This window comes from Manihot esculenta, chromosome 14, assembly GCF_001659605.2.
Source record: "Manihot esculenta cultivar AM560-2 chromosome 14, M.esculenta_v8, whole genome shotgun sequence".
Taxonomy (NCBI): Eukaryota; Viridiplantae; Streptophyta; class Magnoliopsida; order Malpighiales; family Euphorbiaceae; genus Manihot; species Manihot esculenta.
In genome coordinates, this window is record NC_035174.2 from 1438638 (window position 1) to 1457675 (window position 19038).

The following is a 19038-nucleotide window of genomic DNA, read 5'->3' on the forward strand; positions in this document are numbered from 1 at the left end:
ATTGATAATTAAGTTATTTTAAAATCTAAATTGACAAAAACCCTGCAGCGATAAAATGAAGAGCAATTATTCTTCCGAATGACCGGGCGTAAAAGGCACGTAGCGCTGAATGGGGTTGAAAGTGAAAGTCACCAAAAACTGGCGGAATGCTCTCGAAACCAATTCACTTGACTGGGACAGGGGAGAGTGGAATTTCGTGTGTAGGGGTGAAATCCAAGATCTACAAAGGAACCAACGGTTGTGGTTTGCAAATGTAAAATCACATATTTATATCCGAAATTAATCTATTAAATTCACAATTTATTAAATATTTAAATTTATAAATAATAATTGAATATAAATAAACATATTGTCCATAACTTATCTTTAAAAAAAAAACGTTCACTTCTGATTGTTACTATATTTAGAATTGAGATAGAGGTAGAACTAGCCTTAGTAATAGTTTATTTTAATTGGCTTTGAATTTTATGTGTTAAGCACTATATCTCAAATTTTGGCATAATTTATTAATTACGTATATGTAAAATTATAATTTATTAACAAAAAAATGTTTTAATAGAAATATTAATTAAAAAATATAAAATAAAATGAATTCATGTGGTGTTTGAGCAGTGATAATTAAGTTGACATGAACACACATAATTTAATTATATTTAAATTATTTGAAAATATATATATATAAGACTTCCAGCAATAAATATACACAGATAAGACAAGATAAGGCAAGGGTGATCGCTTTTAATGCCATTTGTTATGAGCATCGTTTTGTCTCGATCACGTGACTGAATCAAAGGAGCAAGCAATTGCCCACTTGTTTATCTGATTACACTAGTCTTACATATAATTAAAAACCAGAGTTTTCCTGTTCTATTGATACAGCTATTGAAAGCGAAACTTCTTATTAAAATTTGTAATAATAAAATATGATCGTGATGCTAAAACATTTGAATTATTATTACCCACGCAGCAAGCACTAATAAATAATGATACCAGAAATTGCTAGATCACATGGATGTTCCTTGTAGACCTCTTCAAGCCAAGAATCACAAGTACAAGTCCTAGATAATCAAGATTGTAAGCTGTTTCTAAAAGCATTAACTTGTGAATGTTCCATGGAGGAAATCTGAACCAGAAATCAGAGAGGAAGCTTCTTCTTGCAACTGGCTTGTAGTGTGTGAACGCATCGAATGAGAATTTCCCATGGTATCTGCCTATCCCACTTTTACCAATCCCTCCAAATGGCAAGGTATCAGCTACATACTGCAAAGCAAATGTGATTAAGTTTCAATCATGCATATCAATTGGAAGTAAGAAAAAAATCTATCACGGACTCGAGATACATCATACACGTCCTATTCTAGATCCACAATAAATCGGGTATAGGTAAAACTTGCTAGAGATTTTCGGGACAGAGACAAAAGAGAGAAGACCCAGTAAAGGAAGATAAGGTATTTGATGAAATACTTGAATGACTGCATCATTGAATACCAAGCTTCCAGATGATGTTTCTGCCACCATTCTTCTCTTGAATGGTTCATTTTTGGTGAAGGCATAAATTGCAAGAGCTTTTGGCTTTGAATTGATAAATTGAATGCTATCTTCAACCTTCTCTAACTGTTAGAAGCAAAGATAAATACAATGTAACCTGCAGCTTGCTTTGTTTAAAGAACGTAAAATGAAAAGATGAAACTCTCTATAGAAAGCAAAGATGGTGATCAATATGCATCTTACTGTAATTATAGGAAGCAATGGACCAAATATCTCTTCTGTCATTATGTCTGCTTCAAGGGGAGGATCTAGCAACACTGTTGGCTCTATAAACCTGAAAGGATGTTAATTATACCTTAAGCAAATAGAGAAAACAATACATTATGCACTCGTGTGTAAAGTGTTCAAGTTCCAATTAGAATTAGTTTAAGAGATAGCACTAGCAGTGTAATCATTTACAGATTCTCTTCATCCATTGAACCACCATAGACAATAGATTTTTGGACTGCCAAATCGCTGAGAAGGTTCTGCAATCTCAAGAAATGATGTTTGTTAACAATCCTTCCTATTGTATTTGATTCTCTAGGGTTATCTCCAAACATCTTTTTGATGGAATCCTTCATTAGTTCCACCTGAACACAGAGCAGACACCATTTCAAAATATTTCACTTGCAGAGAAAAGGAATTTATATAAAAACACAAATTACTATGCATTTTCCACATCCATACCAAAGCGGAAGCAAATCTCTTTTCCACCAGAATATAATCAACTGCTATGCATGCTTGACCAGTACAGTTTCCAAATTTCGAGACAATAATTCGATTTACAGCCACCTTCAGATTAAACAGCAGGAAAAAAAAATTAAAAATGCATCTAATATAAATTCGAGGTTTAGCTTAAATATTTATATCCAGATTTGTACAATTAAAGTTATACAACGAATGCATGTAAATGTTTAATGTAACGGTTATAAAACTAATCAATATAATAATTAGAAAGATGGGATTATTACCTGTTTGTCCCAAGAAGAAGAAAGGGAATCAACAACAGCAGGGCATTTCCCACCCAACTCAAGAACAACTGGTGTTAGATGCTTCGCCGCAGCTGACATGACTGTACGTCCCACACGGCTGCTACCTTAAAGCATCAGAAGAAGATGCAATAACACCAACATCCTTGGATTATTTAAAATTGAATCATGAGTTGAACTGTTTGTTCATTATCTGTGAGGATAGTTTTTGGTACCTGTGAAGAAAATCTTATCCCATTTTTGCTGCAGGAGTTGTTCACCAACAGATGGTCCTCCTTGGATGACCTTAATAGCTTTAGTGTCTAGGTAAGTGGACATAACATCTGCTAGAAGAGAGGAACAAGCAGGAGCCAGTTCTGAAGGTTTTAAAACTACTGTGTTTCCTGCAGCTATTGCTCCTATCAGTGGTTCCAAGGACAGTCCTGCATTTTGTAACAAAAACACTAGCTAGTAAGTTGGTTTTAGGAAAAAAAGAGGGAGTTCTTGAAAAAAAAATAAAATAAAATGAACAAGCCACATACCGAAAGGAAAATTCCAGGAGGATATGATGAGGACAAGGCCAAGAGGCTGAGGAACCAACTCTGCAGATGAGAGGATTGCAATTTTTGGGAGCTTCACCTGTCAATAAACATCAAACATGGTAGATTTCTACTATTGTTATTATTATTAAGTAAATGAGTCTGCTGAAGAAAAAATTTTACCTTTTCACTTGACATCCAATTTTTCAAACCTTTCAAAGCAAAATTTATGGATTTTATTAGAGTACCAACCTGCAACAACAAAAAAAAAAAAATTCCAAATTAACATTATTTGAAGATTCAAAAATCACCAGAAAATTCCATATATTACATGTTCTTTTAGCAAAAAAATATACCTCATCTCTAAAAGCCTCAACAGGATGCTTCCCTAAATCTTCCTTTAAAGCCTTAAAGATTTCAGCTTCTTTTTCCCTCATAAACAAGAGCAACCCTTTAAGCTGAGACTCCCTCCAAGAAGCATCTCTAGTGTTTCCACCATTAAAATACTGTCTCATGCTCTCTAACTCACTCTCCATTGCCTCTTGATCTCTCAGTGGAAAACAGCTGAATTGCACCACTTGAAACTTGGGTTTCCCAAAGTACTATTTATGGTGTTGTTGAGTCTTGTCCAACTGCTTCCTACTTCACATGCATTGCTCTTGCTGCTTCTAAAATCTTCCATCATCTCTGTCTTTAAATAAAAAAGATAACTTTGCTATAATTATATGTTGGAGTAGAGGGTCTCTTTCATAAATTCATGGGACCATTGGAGGCAGTGGAAACAGGATTTAGGTTCGATCTCTAAAAACGATATTACTGAGAGAGGCAGCTATAAATTTGGAGAGATTAGTGATGTATAAATTATAAATTAGACATTGAGGGATAGAGGATTAAAGCTCTTTCATATGATCCTAAGCTTATTACTTCAGCTAACTGTAATAAATAAGGGAAAAAAATGAACTCTTTTTTAACCAAGTATGTCGGTCGGTGTATAAAAGCCAAGACAAATTTACTAGTTAGGAGACACCCAAAAAAATTTAATTAAATTGAATATTTTTATTTTTATTTTTATTTTAAATAAATTAATTTCTCTTTACTTTTTATTTTAAAATTTTTAATTTATTTGATAAATTGATCTACCTTGAATTATGCCCATTGATTTAATTGTAAATTGAATCGTTTTATTAAATTCAACTCTAAATTAAATCCAAGTTAGCTATAATCTCTAACTCTCTTTTTTATATATATATAAAATTGGATGAAAAATTAGGTCCTAAAACTGAAATCGAATTAAGCCTGTGAATGTATTTATTATTATTATTTTTTACTATGTTTAACTTAGACATCAAAATTATTTGTAATTTGATTTTAAGGTAAAAATTAGTTTGATTTGATCTTAAATATATAAAAATAATTATAATTTTAGAAATATAAATTATATTATGTTATTTCATATGTTCTTGAATATAAAATTATTGCGATTCTCTTGTATTTTATTATAAATTGAAATATTTATTTAATCTATTGATCAAACTAACTGCTCTTTAATTACAAGTAGATTCCACCTCATTTACTACTGCAACCATTTTTAAAATTATAAGATTTTAAATTTAGAACTCATTTATTTACAAAAATAATTTATATTTAAAAAATATTTTCAAAAAGATATTTTTCAATAATATAATTTATTTTCTGTCATTTAAGTTTAATTTAAAAAATAAAATATATTAATAAATTTATATGTATAAGTTTTAATAAGATATTGTAAAGCGTAAAAAATATTTCTCTTTTAAAATATTTTATTTAAAATAATTTATTTTTTAATTAAATTTTTTGAACATTTTAAATACTTAAAAATTAGAAAATATGTTTATTAATAGACTTAGAATATAAAGATATTTTAATAAATTTCAGAAAATATAAAATATAATTTGTTAATAATAATAATATGTATAGATTAAATAGTAAATTTGTTAAATAGTAAATTTTTGTATTCCATTCAATTGAATTTAATTTGGTATAAGTTTGAAATTATTGAATTTCTGAAATCAAATTGAGAAAATTAAAAAACTAATAGGCACACATAATAATAATGACAAGGTCCCGATCAACTTTAATTTAGTTATTATCAGTTGGGGAGTGGTTGGGGTCAATTATATATTATTTAAAGATTATTCAATTTAATTTTTATTAAATATATTAATTTATTTAAATTAATTTTAATAATTGACTCTTAGGTAAAAAGACTTAAAAAAAAAAAAATTACTGCATTTATGAATAAGACTAATCTAAACTTGAAGCGGAAATGGTATTGTGGTAAAGTCCTCCACTAATTACTACTCCAGAATTCAAACTCTAATGTAAAAGATATTGTTAGAAACAAAATTATTTATTATTTAATTTTTATTTTATGATTAGAATAGGTTAAAATTAATTTTGAATTGAAGTTTCTTTTTAACTAATATATTTTAAAAATTATTTTTTTTCTGCCATTAAAATATTTTGTTTAAAAATATGAAAGTGAAAGGGAAGGAGATGTGTTACTTTTGCTTCCTTTATTTGGTGGGGAGACTATAAATAAATTAAAGCTATCTAACTATTTATGAGCTATCTAATAATAATTTGGATAGAAGTTTGGTTGATTCAATTTAATTTTTTATAAATTGTACACATCAATTGGTTAAAACTTGAAAATCAATTTATTTATAAATTCGCAAGTTGATTATAAATATTTTTATTTTTAATTTAACTATATTAAAATTATATATCAATAAAAATTATGCTTATTTTAACTTAATTAAAGTTATAATATATTTAAACTTTAAAAATAAGAGACTGAGATAGGATTACAGGCATTGTTTCTTTTCTAATCAGCGGTGTCAAGTTTAACTAAAAATATAAAGCAACTTTAAAATTTAAAATATAGCACGTTTCCAAATAAGTGAGGGAGAAATAAAAGGCTACCTGCCTCCGACCGTTTAGGTAATCTAACTAATTAATATGGAATGCCTAGCTAAGAGACACAACTTTGAGAAAAAAACATGACATAAATAATATTGAACACCGATCATATACTGTTTGATTGCTGGACCATCCTAATGTCCTCTTCAATAAATCTTCAACCACTCTCTCTTATGCCAATGCTTAAAATCACACATATAGCTTAACTCCAACTTTGATCCACATATTTTACTTATTTGAAATAATTATTTACCAGAAAACAATTCAATTATTTCATTTTAAATATATAAAAAATTAAAGAATGAAATATTTCAATACCAAACCTAACTACAGGAGTATAATAGTTGTATTAAACTAACACATTCCATATAAGTTCTACCATGATCCATGACTAATATGCAACCGTTGTAGAAATAATTTTTCCTAACTGCAAAGTATATTTGGTGCATGGAAAGAGTATACTTGCTCTTCCTATATATATATATATATACTAAAGAAAAAACAAACTAAGAATCCCAACAATATACATGAGTTTCCCTATCTGCTTCAGTGAATGACAGCAATTAAAAAACAAAACCACCTTTTCAAGTATGGACTTCTCTACAGGTGGCATTTATGGTTGCACAACTACCATGCAATTTCCTCAATAATTCTACAATTTGGGGTTCCACGTGAACTCATGCATCTTCCTATCCTACCGCCACTCTGTTCCCAAAGGGAAGTTCTTTCAACACACCAAAAAAGAAAAGAAAATTCCCACCATGTATTTCTCATGTATTTAGAACCAATCTTACACTTTACTGTGATAGTAAGTTACAGCAATCTTAAGCAATTAATTAATATTTAATAATAATTCAGTGTTTATCTCCTAATACAAATCATTTAAAATTTAAATTCTGAAAAAGAAAATACGATTGAGAATTTAATGGGATTAAAGGAATTTCAAGATACCGCAGATTATATGAAGAAGATAAACAGCAGCAGAGCAGAGCAGCAGTTCCACCTCACTGTAAAACAACTCAGAAGTTCATGCCACAGCATCAATTAGAAATCTAACATTCGTACGCTTGAAAGGATTGTGGCAACAAAATATACATTGTTGTGAATTACATCAACGATATGCCTCTGATCACATCGAGTGACCTCACCTCGTGAAGGCAGTGTAATTAACAGGCTCACTGGAAGAGATTCATTAGAAGAACAGAGTGCTAATTCCAGCTCACTTGCAAACTATTATTATCTAAGTCTTTGTTAGTTGTCTAGGGTATCATGAAGACTCGCATCCAATTCACTGGGATCTGAACGTGTCTTTTCATTGATATGTCCAAGTCCAACTTCTTTTATTTTTTTAACAGATGACAGCAGTTCACACGTGTCCGAGTATCAGAATATTACATAACGGGAAACATTGTCATGCCTACTAAACTACTAGAACATGATAATCATACTAGGAAGCCTATCAGCAATGTATCACTGTTACTGTCAAAACAACAAAATATTCATATTTGATGCTAAACTTTTCTCCAGAACCTCATCTCAGTAAGTTATAAAGGAGACCAAACAGAAACAGAGTTTGGATCCATTAAATAGAAAGACCATAGTTGGCACATTGAGATTTGGATAGAGAACTGATTAGAATCATAATATTCGATAAAAATTTACAAAATTAATTAAAAAGATATATATTCTAAAAATGAGTAAAAACATATCACAGTAGTATGTTTTCATGAATATAAAAGTATAATTCAGCTAATGAAAAATGATGTTTTATCTTATCATGTTATGTGGTTTTATATTATAATTATGAACTCTTAAATTATAAACAATGATTATCCTTGTGCATATCCTAATACTCCTATTTAAATTAAATCAAACAATTAGATAATAAAAAAGATGGTGAGTTAAATTAAAAGGTCAGGACATATTAATATGAAATTTTATAATTATAGTCAGAAAAATAAATTAACAAAAGACGAGAAAGAAAATAAAAGGAAAAAAGAGAGCTAAAAGAAAGACCACTGGGGAAAAAATAAGTATGACAACCCTCTAGAAAAACAATCAACTAAAATGATAGGTTCTACAGAATCATAAGATTTGATTATGATTCAAGTACATTTAAGATTCACCCTATAGTTTGAATCATTAGGATGGAGAATCAAATTGAATCATCTGAATGGAAACGAGAATGTAAGATTCTAATAACAGCGAAAGAGATTAAGGATGCATGGAGGCAAATATTGATAACATTGTTCACGCAAACAGGTTGCACTGGAGCATGTGCATGTTCTTAGGAGGCAACCAACTAAACCATTTCATGGAGCGAACACAGAATAACTCCTTTTGTCAAATGAGAAATAATTTCTTGACACAAACACTACATTGTTCTTAACCTTCTTCTCAACAACATACCTGCACATCAGAAGGCACATGGAAAAACTAAGCAATGTAGTTGAGGAAAGGCCCTGATATAAAAAAATTGAACTGCATAATTTGTAAGTAAAGTTGACATAAAACTACTATGTTAGGTCAAATTTACAGGATGTTAAGTCCATGGATATGTAGACATTTGAGAAACAGTTACTCAAATGGTTGTTAGTAGCCTGTGAAAGCAAAAATAAAAACAACACTGCAAATAAATAATATGGACATTAGAATGTGCCCAGAAAGTTGAATCAAACATTACATTCTCATATCTGCTTTAGAGTGACAAGACTTAGTATTACAAAGGGCCCTAGACAGAAACTAGTATAAAGGTCAGGGGCCAAATAATCCATTTGGCCTTTTTTTCCTCTCCAACACACTCTATAGTTCAAGTTTGCAAGACAAAATCAGGGAAATACATGCATAATGCCCTGCAGTAAATATAATAAGTGGGTCAAAACCAATAAATTAAATATCTCAAAGAGGCTTCCAGGTCTAGGAATGTGATTGAAACAACTTCCCAGATGAAGTAGTACCTCTCCTGGAAAGCATAGTCCTTGGAATCCTCTGTCTCTATTAGGTAAAATTGTGTAGCAAGTTTGTGAGCTTCATCCTTCAAATAATTAGAAGAAAAAAAATTAGAAACAAGAAAAGAACCAGAGCTCATAGACATTCTGAACTGCAAGAAGACTTGCAATGCACCTTTGGAATATCACCAAGTGGGAAAATAAGTTGTTTTAACTGGGTCTGAGGCAGATGTGAAAGAAAATAAGTTTGATCCTAGACCTACAAAGCCAAAATTACAGATGTTAACAGAAAGCAATGGACAATTGTTTCGAGTGATCTTCTTAAGAATTTACAACCAATTAACATGCATCAAAGGTTCAAAATAATAGAAATCAAAGACAACATATATGGTCTTCCATGCTCCTAATTTCAATCATTATTTTCTTCTCACTCTAGCCTTCAAACACTTTCTGTAACAGGATTTTTTACTAACTAATGCAGCAACCGTGCATCAAACCATGGAAAACCACATTTACTATCACATCTTTCCTTTACTGGTATTTTCATGAAAACAATAAGATTTATTGCAAAAACTCCATCTCAAAAAAGGCCTCCACTTTAAAAACGTTTGATCTTATGCCTCACAAAGCAGCCAGTTAAATGTAATATATTAAAAAAGACTAGCAAAAAAAAAAGGAACATAAAAAGAATAATAGCAAACGTGCGAATAACATGCTTATCATGTCCTTTGAGAGTTCTAAGACAGAAAAGCTTATTTTATTTCATCAGCAGATGGGTGGATAACATTGGCATAATGCCCAGAAGTATCATAATCAAATACTGTTGATGGCATCCATAATTGCACTTGCAATAAAAAAAATTGAAAATTTAAAAGAAAGAGTAAAACATGGAGCCAACTCGTCTTTGGATAATTTCCACTTTCAAGCTCAATTTATACATGCCAAACTTAATTCTCATATTTCAAAGAACATCTGGATTTTAAGCATGTCCTTTGAGAGTTCTAAGACATAAAAGCTTATTTTATTTCATCAGCAGATGGGTGGATAACATTGGCATAATGCCCAGAAGTATCATAATCAAATACTGTTGATGGCATCCATAAATGCACTTGCAATAAAAAAAATTGAAAATTTAAAAGAAAGAATAAAACATGGAGCCAACTCGTCTTTGGATAATTTCCACTTTCAAGCTCAATTTATAAATGCAAAACTTAATTCTCATATTTCAAAGAACATCTGGATTCAAAGTTCAGCCAAATTGATACTTCTCAATAATGTAAGAGACCTGAAATGTTTATCACTAATTTCTGAGATTTCGAAGACTGTAAAATGCCTATATGAACTCATTCAATTACTCAAAAAGTGAGTCAGAAATTCTCAGTAGGCAAACGGAAAAAAAAGGCCAACAAGAAAAGAAAATAACTTCATCATAAAAAGCACTGACATACTTCAAATCTTCCTCCCATGAGCATTCTGACCAAAAGTTCTCACAATCCTCCTACAGAAAACAATTCGCTCATACTGGTGAATAAAGAAGAAATAAAATAAAAATAAAAGCACCTAATGTTCCCTATAAACTACTAGGGGCACTAATTCAAGTTTTATACTTTGCGTCTCATAGGCCACGGCTGGTCTTACTTTCACTTTACCACTCCCTAATTTTTCTTAGACAAAGAGCCGGAATTTCAAAGAATAGCAACAATGCGGAGAGAGGGACAGCACTTGGAACCGGATTTTGAGGTAGAAGGCTGTGCACTAGTGGCCAGCGGCATGCAAGAGGTGGAGAGCGACACTACTATCGACGCCGCCGCTGAGAAGAAAAGCTATCCTAAGACGCCTATCAGGCATGCAGCAAGAGAGATAATAGGCCTCAACACTGGCACTATTGGGCAGATCAGGAGCCCATGAGGTATAAGATCGTCCCGGAAATGAAGAAGAAGATGAGAAAGAGACACATTAGAGGATTGGTGAGAGATTTCGGAGGGAAGAAAAGGATTTCAGAGAACTGGGCTCACCATTCCCAGTCTCATCTTAGTGAAACGAGACTGCGGACCATTTGTGGATGAGCACACGGTGAATAACCGAACCATTTTTTTTTTTTTTTGGGGGGGGTGGGGGAGGGGAAGAAGAGAAGGGGAAACTTTAAGGGCATTTTAGTCTTTAGATAAGAATATAAATTACAAACCCTACATAAACCACCAGCCTTCTCTCCTTTCCTTAAACCCTAGACAGGGCCGCTGCTGAGCCCAGCACCACACTACGTCACAAGAAAGGTAAGCTCTCTCTTCAATGTCCTACAGCTTCAATTTCATTATTTGTTGATTTCGACTTCGAGTTTGTTTCTTGACGTTCCCTTACTAATCTAGTTTTGAACTTTGCACTTTATGTATCGTTTTTAATTTCTGTTAAAAATTATATTTGCTCAGCTCGCTGTTTTCCGCTAAATTTTGTTTTTAGACGTTGTTGGATTAATCCATTTTCGCTTTAACTAGGTCTATCTGGATTTGCCTACTTGTTATAATAATTTTGAATGATTTTCATTTAGGGATATCGAATAATTTTATATGATCTCTTGTTTCTCCCTAAATACAAGCTTTTGTTAATCAAGGAAAAGAATACTATTGAGAAATCGGCGGATTTATACTATAGGCCATGGCTTTCATTGTTTGTCGCAATTTAAGTAATGGATATCTTTGAATCAGTTTGCCGTCTGTTAGTATATATATTTTATACACTGTCTGGCTGAAATGATACGCTACTTGGAGACATACGTGTTGTGCAATTGCGAACAGTTCCTCTGAAATTGTAGTCGAGAATTGAGGTTTAACATTTTGTCCAAGTATGAACCTGGCTTCGCTGTATAAATTTTTTTCTGAATTAACTGCAAGTACCTGGTTAACCAAATCTCTGTTTGCATTGTAGAATAAACTAAATAAGATGGTTCAGTATAATTTTAAGAAGATCACTGTGGTCCCAAGTGGGAAGGACTTCATTGACATTATCCTCTCTCGAACACAAAGGCAAACACCGACGGTTGTCCACAAGGGATATGCCATTTCTCGTCTGCGTCAGTTTTACATGCGCAAAGTCAAGTACACCCAGCAAAATTTTAGTGAGAAGTTGTCTACAATTATTGAGGAGTTTCCCCGACTGGATGATATCCATCCATTTTATGGTGACCTCCTTCATGTCCTTTACAATAAAGACCATTACAAGCTTGCCCTTGGCCAAGTAAACACTGCCAAGAATCTCATTAGCAGGATATCAAAGGATTATGTGAAATTGTTGAAGTATGGTGACTCACTATATCGGTGCAAATCTCTGAAAGTTGCTGCTCTTGGTCGCATGTGTACTGTGATTAAGAGGATTGGCCCTAGTTTGGCTTATCTGGAGCAAATAAGACAACACATGGCAAGGTTACCTTCAATTGATCCCAATACTCGAACTATCTTGATTTGTGGGTATCCTAATGTAGGCAAGAGTTCTTTCATTAACAAGATTACTAGGGCTGATGTGGATGTCCAGCCATATGCCTTCACCACTAAGTCACTTTTTGTGGGTCATACAGACTACAAGTACTTAAGGTACCAAGTCATTGATACACCAGGGATTCTGGACCGACCTTTTGAAGATCGTAATATCATTGAGATGTGTAGTATCACAGCTCTGGCACATCTACGAGCTGCGGTGCTGTTCTTCTTGGACATCTCAGGGTCCTGTGGTTATAGCATTGCTCAACAAGCTGCTTTATTCCATAGTATCAAGTCACTCTTTATGAACAAACCTTTGATAATTGTCTGCAACAAGACTGATTTGCAGCCGCTTGAAGGGATATCAGAGGAAGACATGAAATTAATCATGGAGATGAAAGCAGAAGCTTTAAAAACTGTGATTGGTCAAGGAGGTGAACCTACAAATGATGAGGGTGTTCTTTTGACAATGAGCACATTGACTGAGGAGGGGGTTATTGCTGTGAAGAATGCAGCTTGTGAGAGGTTACTGGATCAGCGAGTGGAATTAAAGATGAAGTCAAAAAAGATAAATGACTGCTTGAATCGGTTCCATGTTGCAATACCAAAGCCACGTGACCAGAAAGAAAGGCCACCTTGTATACCTCAGGCAGTTTTGGAAGCTAAGGCAAAGCAGGCTGCGCAGGCAGCAGAGAAGGAGAAGAGAAAAACCGAAAAGGATTTGGAAGACGAAAATGGTGGTGCAGGTGTATACTCTGCAAGTTTGAGGAAGAATTACATCTTAGCCAATGAAGAATGGAAAGAAGACATATTGCCCGAAATTCTGGATGGTCACAATGTTTATGACTTCATTGATCCTGATATCTTACAGAGACTTGAGGAGTTAGAAACGGAAGAAGGTATTCGGCAAGCAGAGGAGGAAAATGAGGATTTCTCAATGGATGGTGAGGAATTAACCCCAGAAGAGCAAGCAGCTTTGGCTGAGATCAGGAGAAAGAAAAGCTTGCTCATTCAAGAGCATAGGATGAAGAAGAGCACTGCAGAAAGTCGGTCTATTGTACCTAGAAAATTTGACAAGGACAGGAAGTTCACAACAGAGAGAATGGGCAGACAGCTTTCGGCTTTGGGGTTGGATCCTTCTCATGCAATTAATCGCGCCCGTAGCAGGTCACTCTCTAGGAGGGGCCGCAAGAGAGAGAGGTCACTTGACAGAGGGGATAATGATGCTGGTGATGCCATGGACATGGACGTTGACCAACAAAATAAGAAGCTGCGAATGAGATCCAGATCTCGGTCAAGATCGAAATCACGGCCTCCAAGTGAAGTTGTCCCTGGAGAGGGCTTCAAGGACTCTACTCAGAAGGTGAAAGCCCTCAAGCTTGCTAAGAAATCTGTTAAAAAGAGGAATAAGGATGCTCGTCGTGGAGAGGCAGATAGAGTTATTCCTAGTCTTAAACCTAAGCACCTGTTTTCTGGGAAGCGTTCCATTGGAAAAACCCAAAGACGCTGATCATTCAAGGTTCGTTACATATGCACTTGATTTCTTACCCCTTCTTGTTTAGTGCTCATTCCTTTGAAGCTTCTGCAGTTCTTTTTACTTGGGTGTGCTTGATTTGAGTTATTGGTGCATTGATTTATAAATTTCTAAATTGAAATGCACTTTCGAGTGACTAGACATCATACAATTTTCGTGTCAGTTGCAGGTTCCTTGGTTCTCTCCTAGTGTGTCGACTGTCTTAATATTTTTTCTGCAACATTCTGGTTTATTTGATTCTTTGTTCTAATCAATGAGCTTCACGTCAAATAAGATGGGAAAATTACTATCAAGTTTTGTTTGTCTCTATTTCAAAATCTCACAATTAAAATATTGTTATATTTTGTAAAATCATAAATTTTTAGTTATTCTACTAAAAAATTTATCGGCTAGCTTGTCATATTTATATTGTTTAGTTTTTATAATTTTAAATATTTGTACTATTTAGTCTTTTTTATTAAGTCTAAAATAGATAGGCTCTACAGAAAAACTAAAAAGTTTAATTTTACAAGATGCATGATTTTTAAATAAAGACGAACTAGTAAAATTTTTTAAAAAATCTAAAGACTTTGATAGTAATTCTCTCAATGAAAAGGGAGCAAATGCAAAGAAATCCAAGTGAAGTAGTTAGTAAACTTTTTTTTTGGTTTGCATTTTGCAGGGGAAGGCCTGATTACCTTTGCGTTATACTGGACTATGGATTGACACATGGATTGTATTTTCTGTACACATGCCTTATCATTTATTCAATTTACAGCGGTGTTTGTACTGTGGCAGTGAATGAGTTGTTTGTTTAATCTTTGTCTTCTAATTCGATTTTGAATGAGATTTTAATTTTTATATATTTTTATCACTTTTGAATTTGGAAAATTAATGTTCTAAGCTCAATCCTGCTTCAATGACTTGCCCTGAGAACTCGGATAAGGATTTCCTTAAACGCAAAAGTTGGTGCTCGTTCAAGGCTTGACTGCTGTTAACAAGGCCTGCCTAATTTTCTCCAACAATTAACAGGAAGCTAAGCACCCTCGTAGGCCATAGCAACCCGTCAAACTTCTGCCTCTTGATCCGCCAGCCGTCTAGCCCCTCAGATGCACAATAAACATCAAATATCAACATCAGTTAATAAGTTGATTCATTTTTATTCTTAACCAATTAACGCATTAACTCGTTGCTTATGATCTGGTAATCTAAAATGTTTTCCTTTTTTATTTTTTTCTTTTTACATGAGAATATCATTGTATTCATGAATTTATCTTTATTTGACTGCGATAATATAGTCAGTTAAGTACCCGTTTAAGGCTGGTATTGGATTTGGACTTACGGCTAATTTTAATTTGTCAGGGTTGCCGTTTGGATACTGGATAATTGTTTTTTTTTTTCAATCTTATTTATGAATAAAGGATGAATAATCGATGGGTTTAAATTGAATCAAACTGTTAAAACTAAAAATTTGCATTTATCAAAATTTTAAATTGAATTGAAGCAAATAAAATATAAAATTGAATTGATTAAATTGAAATAATTCCATTTTAGTTACGTTTTGATTTTACAAAAACAAATGCATTAACTAGAATAATTTATCATTTTTTACTTATTTTTATAATAAATATATTTATACTTTTAATCAAACACATCAATTTTTATTTATCATTTCTAAATAATATTAAATATCTAATAATTTAAAAGTTAAAAGTGTTTACTATGTTAGTAATAGCAACACAAGCCATTTAGTATTTCAAAAATTTAAAGAAAATAAATTTAATGTATTTAATTGAATGCGCATTTTCAAAAAAAGAAAATCAAATGCCTAAATATATGATCTATTACAAGCCCAACAAATAAATGGAATCATTAATGAGCACGCTAGCATAGAAGAGGAAGAAATGACTCCCGCAACCGGTTTAACTCAGCAATCTACATTTGGTACCTATGCCTTTCTCATGCAAAAAAAGAAAATTCGGTGCTACAATTGAAGCCATATGAACAGAGATCCAATGAACACAATGCATATTGTTGTGACCCACGGAAAGGAATTTGCAAAATATTATACATCAATTTGTTTTTTTATTTAAAAATTAAATGAACCTAATAAACTGAAAATTTTAAAAATAAAATCAAATTGAATCTTTAGATTTTATTGATTAATTCTCCGGTTTAAATAGAATAATAATCACCTTAAAGTCACATCACCCTTTAGCAAAAATAAATATATATATATACCTTGAAGCTCCATTGTACATATAACTCCAAGTGGAGACTTAACAAACATGATACTTTGTAATTATACACTACCTTGCTATTCTATGTATCTATATGAAATGTTAAACCAATAATCTATAAACCCATACCGTTCTTTCTACACTAGGATCAAGAATTAACTGTCTGTTAATATCAGAATCTAACTTATTCGTAAGAGCATAATTTTTATTTTTTTTTTGGTCTGTTAATTTTCTGGCCCTTTTTCTTCCATAGAATCTCCATGTATTGATAGAGAAGTAGAACAAATGCTACCATCATTTTGACAATGTTTCTGAAGGTACTGGTATGTTTCTTGAGAATTTGAATTTCTATTAAGCACTTGGTTTCATTACTCTAGAATTACCAATTCCAACTTCTAAGCACTAGAGATATCTCCAAATCATTTTTGGGTTATTGAATCCTGATGATACAAAAGAAGAAAAAACCATACGGATTCACAAGATAAGTTACAAGAGGTCAAATTGATTGGGAGGTGGCTGTAATATGCTGCAAGTAGACTGTTCCTTGCCCTTCTTCTATCTGCTGAATTACACTTGTTATATATATAAGTTTTATACGTGCTCAAGTAATTATGTCAACTTTGAACTCGTTTTCCTATTTGGAATTCCAAGTAGCACCCAGCTCATGAAGATAGGATTTTCAAGCAATGAAACATTATCCCTTTCTGGAAGTTGCTTCATCGCTCTTTTGTTCATCAATGTACTTAAGTGGACCTGCCGGCAAAATGAAAAGCTGGACTTATCATTATCAAGTTTATACGTTATTATTATTATACTTTGGCAATTATTTGGAGCTTTAAAAAAGATGAGTGCTTTCACAGTACATTCAGATTCATATTTGCAATCACATGCTACTGGTATTTTAACTTTTTTGCAGATTGATCCTGGTTTTCTGCCTATAATCTTTAGCCACATGTTGATAAAAGTTATGGTGTGGAAGCCTCTAAAAGGATCTGTAAGTCTCTTTTCTTTTATAGTGACTTTGTTTGAAAGTGGATTACCTCTTAGCCCAGAGATTCCACTTTCATTTTATGTACCCTACCAATATCTCTGGGTTTTTCTTGAGTTAAATTCTAATGATGTGCATGATATATGTATATGCTGATGGGTATGTCTTAGGATTTCGATGAAGATTTCGATTCTCTATTCTCGATTCATCGCTTATCGATTTGACAACTGACCCTTGTCTTAGGATGATTCTCATACAATAACTAGGTTTGCTTCAGTGACCTAGAAGGCCTTCCTTACTGGCCCAGTTTCATCAACCTGCAGGTATATGTGTTTACTTATTACAGGAGTAACCTTAAGAGGTAGAGACAAAGGTTTGGCAAGACTCAACAGAAACAGTAAGGAAAAAGCATTAAAAAGTTGAAACTTTGGAGTATCCTCTAATATTTCCCCACACCTTTTTCCCTCATTATTTTTATTTGGATTTACTTGAGTTGGCATAAAAATAATGTGTTTTATGAGAAAATTCATTAAAAAAATATATATCTAGTGCAATAAAATTCCCTGTTTAATTTAGGGCTTATGTCATCAAACTGTAAACAACCCTTAATCTCTCTTAAAAAGCAATGCTGCACTTGCTTGTCACTAAAATTACTGTAATAATGAGATCATTTGAAGTCAATTTGCTATGATGTTCTCTAACTATATAATTGAAAATGCTGATAGGACTGCATATATTTTGGATCTCCAACCACAAATCCAAAACAGCCAACACACAAAGTTCAATAACTACTTAATTGGATGATAGAATCTCTTTCATCTTCTTCCCCACTCACTTGATGGAGTACTGGATTTTTGGGCCCAATGGGGACTTTCAATATATCATATTGCCAGCTCTCTCTCTTTTTTTTTTTTTTTAATACTTTTGATCAATGTCTTGAAAGCTTTTTTGACTTTCCTTTTAACTTTTTGGCATCTAGAGATCAGGAGCTGGTGAAATAATATAAAAAGAACAATGATGCACAGTATATTTAGTATGAACATTGTAAAGGATCATATACATATATAGCAGAAGCAGCTTTTTCTATTGGTTGGTTAGGGATAGCTGATGTGAACATGTCTGAATTTAAATTTGTCAGGTTTTCATTAGATCACGAAATGCCTGATTGTCCCATCATAACTAGAACTCATGAGGGAGGGGTGTTGTTTGGCAGATGAGAAAATATAATTCAAAAGATTTTGATTTCTGCCATTCTAGAAGATGATTTTCCAAAATCCTACCAAAGCTTTCTGCCTCCAACATGACTGCCGGCTACGGAGACCAAGCATACCCCTGCATACTAGAGTAGTTTCTTAACTAAAGAAGAAATAGATCATCTTTAATTTTGTTGTCTGAAAGATGGTAACAAAAGTCAATTGTCTGTTTCCCCTTTTCTCAATTTCTTTTTTAAATGTCCTTCATCTTTTGCTATCTCTAGACAAAATATGTCAATGGGTAGCTGAAAATTCAATCAACTGAACCTGAATTGCTTGAAATACAATTCATTCTACTGTAGTAAATGAACAATGCATGGTTTGTGAAACATGTGTAAACCCGACCAGTGCAGGTTCATTAGAATTTTCCTTCTCTTGCCAAATGATATGTCCACTTCTTGACAAAATAATATACGATAAAATAGCTTCATAGATGGGTCTTGTTCACTAGGATCTAGGGCAAGTTTGTTCTGATATATTACCAAGATCTTATCCAAAAACCAGAGTTGCCCAGTTAATATTCTATAATAGGCAACACGACAATGATGAGAAAAGCCCTAAAGACCACGCAGAGAAAGGTAGTCGACCCCTTGGTAGGGCTTCCCAGAGGATACATAATGCAGAAACG

The 19038-nt window shown here is 32.9% G+C and overlaps 2 protein-coding genes and 1 long non-coding RNA gene across 6 annotated transcripts; 1 reads left to right on the plus strand and 2 right to left on the minus strand.

The window, feature by feature from the left end:
* Positions 1-783: 783 nt before the first annotated feature.
* LOC110630855 (aldehyde dehydrogenase family 3 member F1) lies at positions 784-3859 on the minus strand. Its single transcript, XM_021778481.2, has 10 exons — positions 3394-3859; positions 3221-3289; positions 3041-3137; positions 2735-2941; positions 2502-2626; positions 2218-2322; positions 1948-2120; positions 1732-1822; positions 1465-1614; positions 784-1260 (listed from the first exon to the last, which is right to left on the minus strand). The coding sequence occupies exons 1-10, from the start codon at positions 3571-3573 to the stop codon at positions 1000-1002; spliced, it is 1458 nt and encodes a 485-aa protein (XP_021634173.1). The 5' UTR covers positions 3574-3859; the 3' UTR covers positions 784-999.
* Positions 3860-8028: 4169 nt separating this feature from the next.
* On the minus strand, positions 8029-11051 carry LOC110631388. Of its 4 annotated transcripts, none has more exons than XR_002490503.2 (4): positions 10395-11050; positions 9122-9205; positions 8956-9032; positions 8029-8407 (listed from the first exon to the last, which is right to left on the minus strand). It is a non-coding gene; the product is annotated as an uncharacterized LOC110631388 (long non-coding RNA). The 4 variants fall into 4 exon arrangements; XR_006348475.1 differs by lacking the exon at positions 8029-8407 and having other exon boundaries at positions 8602-9032; positions 10395-10444; positions 10554-11051; XR_002490501.2 differs by lacking the exon at positions 8029-8407 and adding an exon at positions 8602-8850 and having other exon boundaries at positions 10395-11049.
* A 24-nt stretch (positions 11052-11075) lies between these two features.
* LOC110631387 (nucleolar GTP-binding protein 1) lies at positions 11076-14792 on the plus strand. The gene is made up of 3 exons (XM_021779200.2): positions 11076-11219; positions 11869-13935; positions 14612-14792. Exon 2 carries the CDS (start codon positions 11884-11886, stop codon positions 13924-13926), a length of 2043 nt encoding a protein of 680 aa, XP_021634892.1. The 5' UTR covers positions 11076-11219; positions 11869-11883; the 3' UTR covers positions 13927-13935; positions 14612-14792.
* The last annotated feature ends 4246 nt before the right edge of the window (positions 14793-19038 follow it).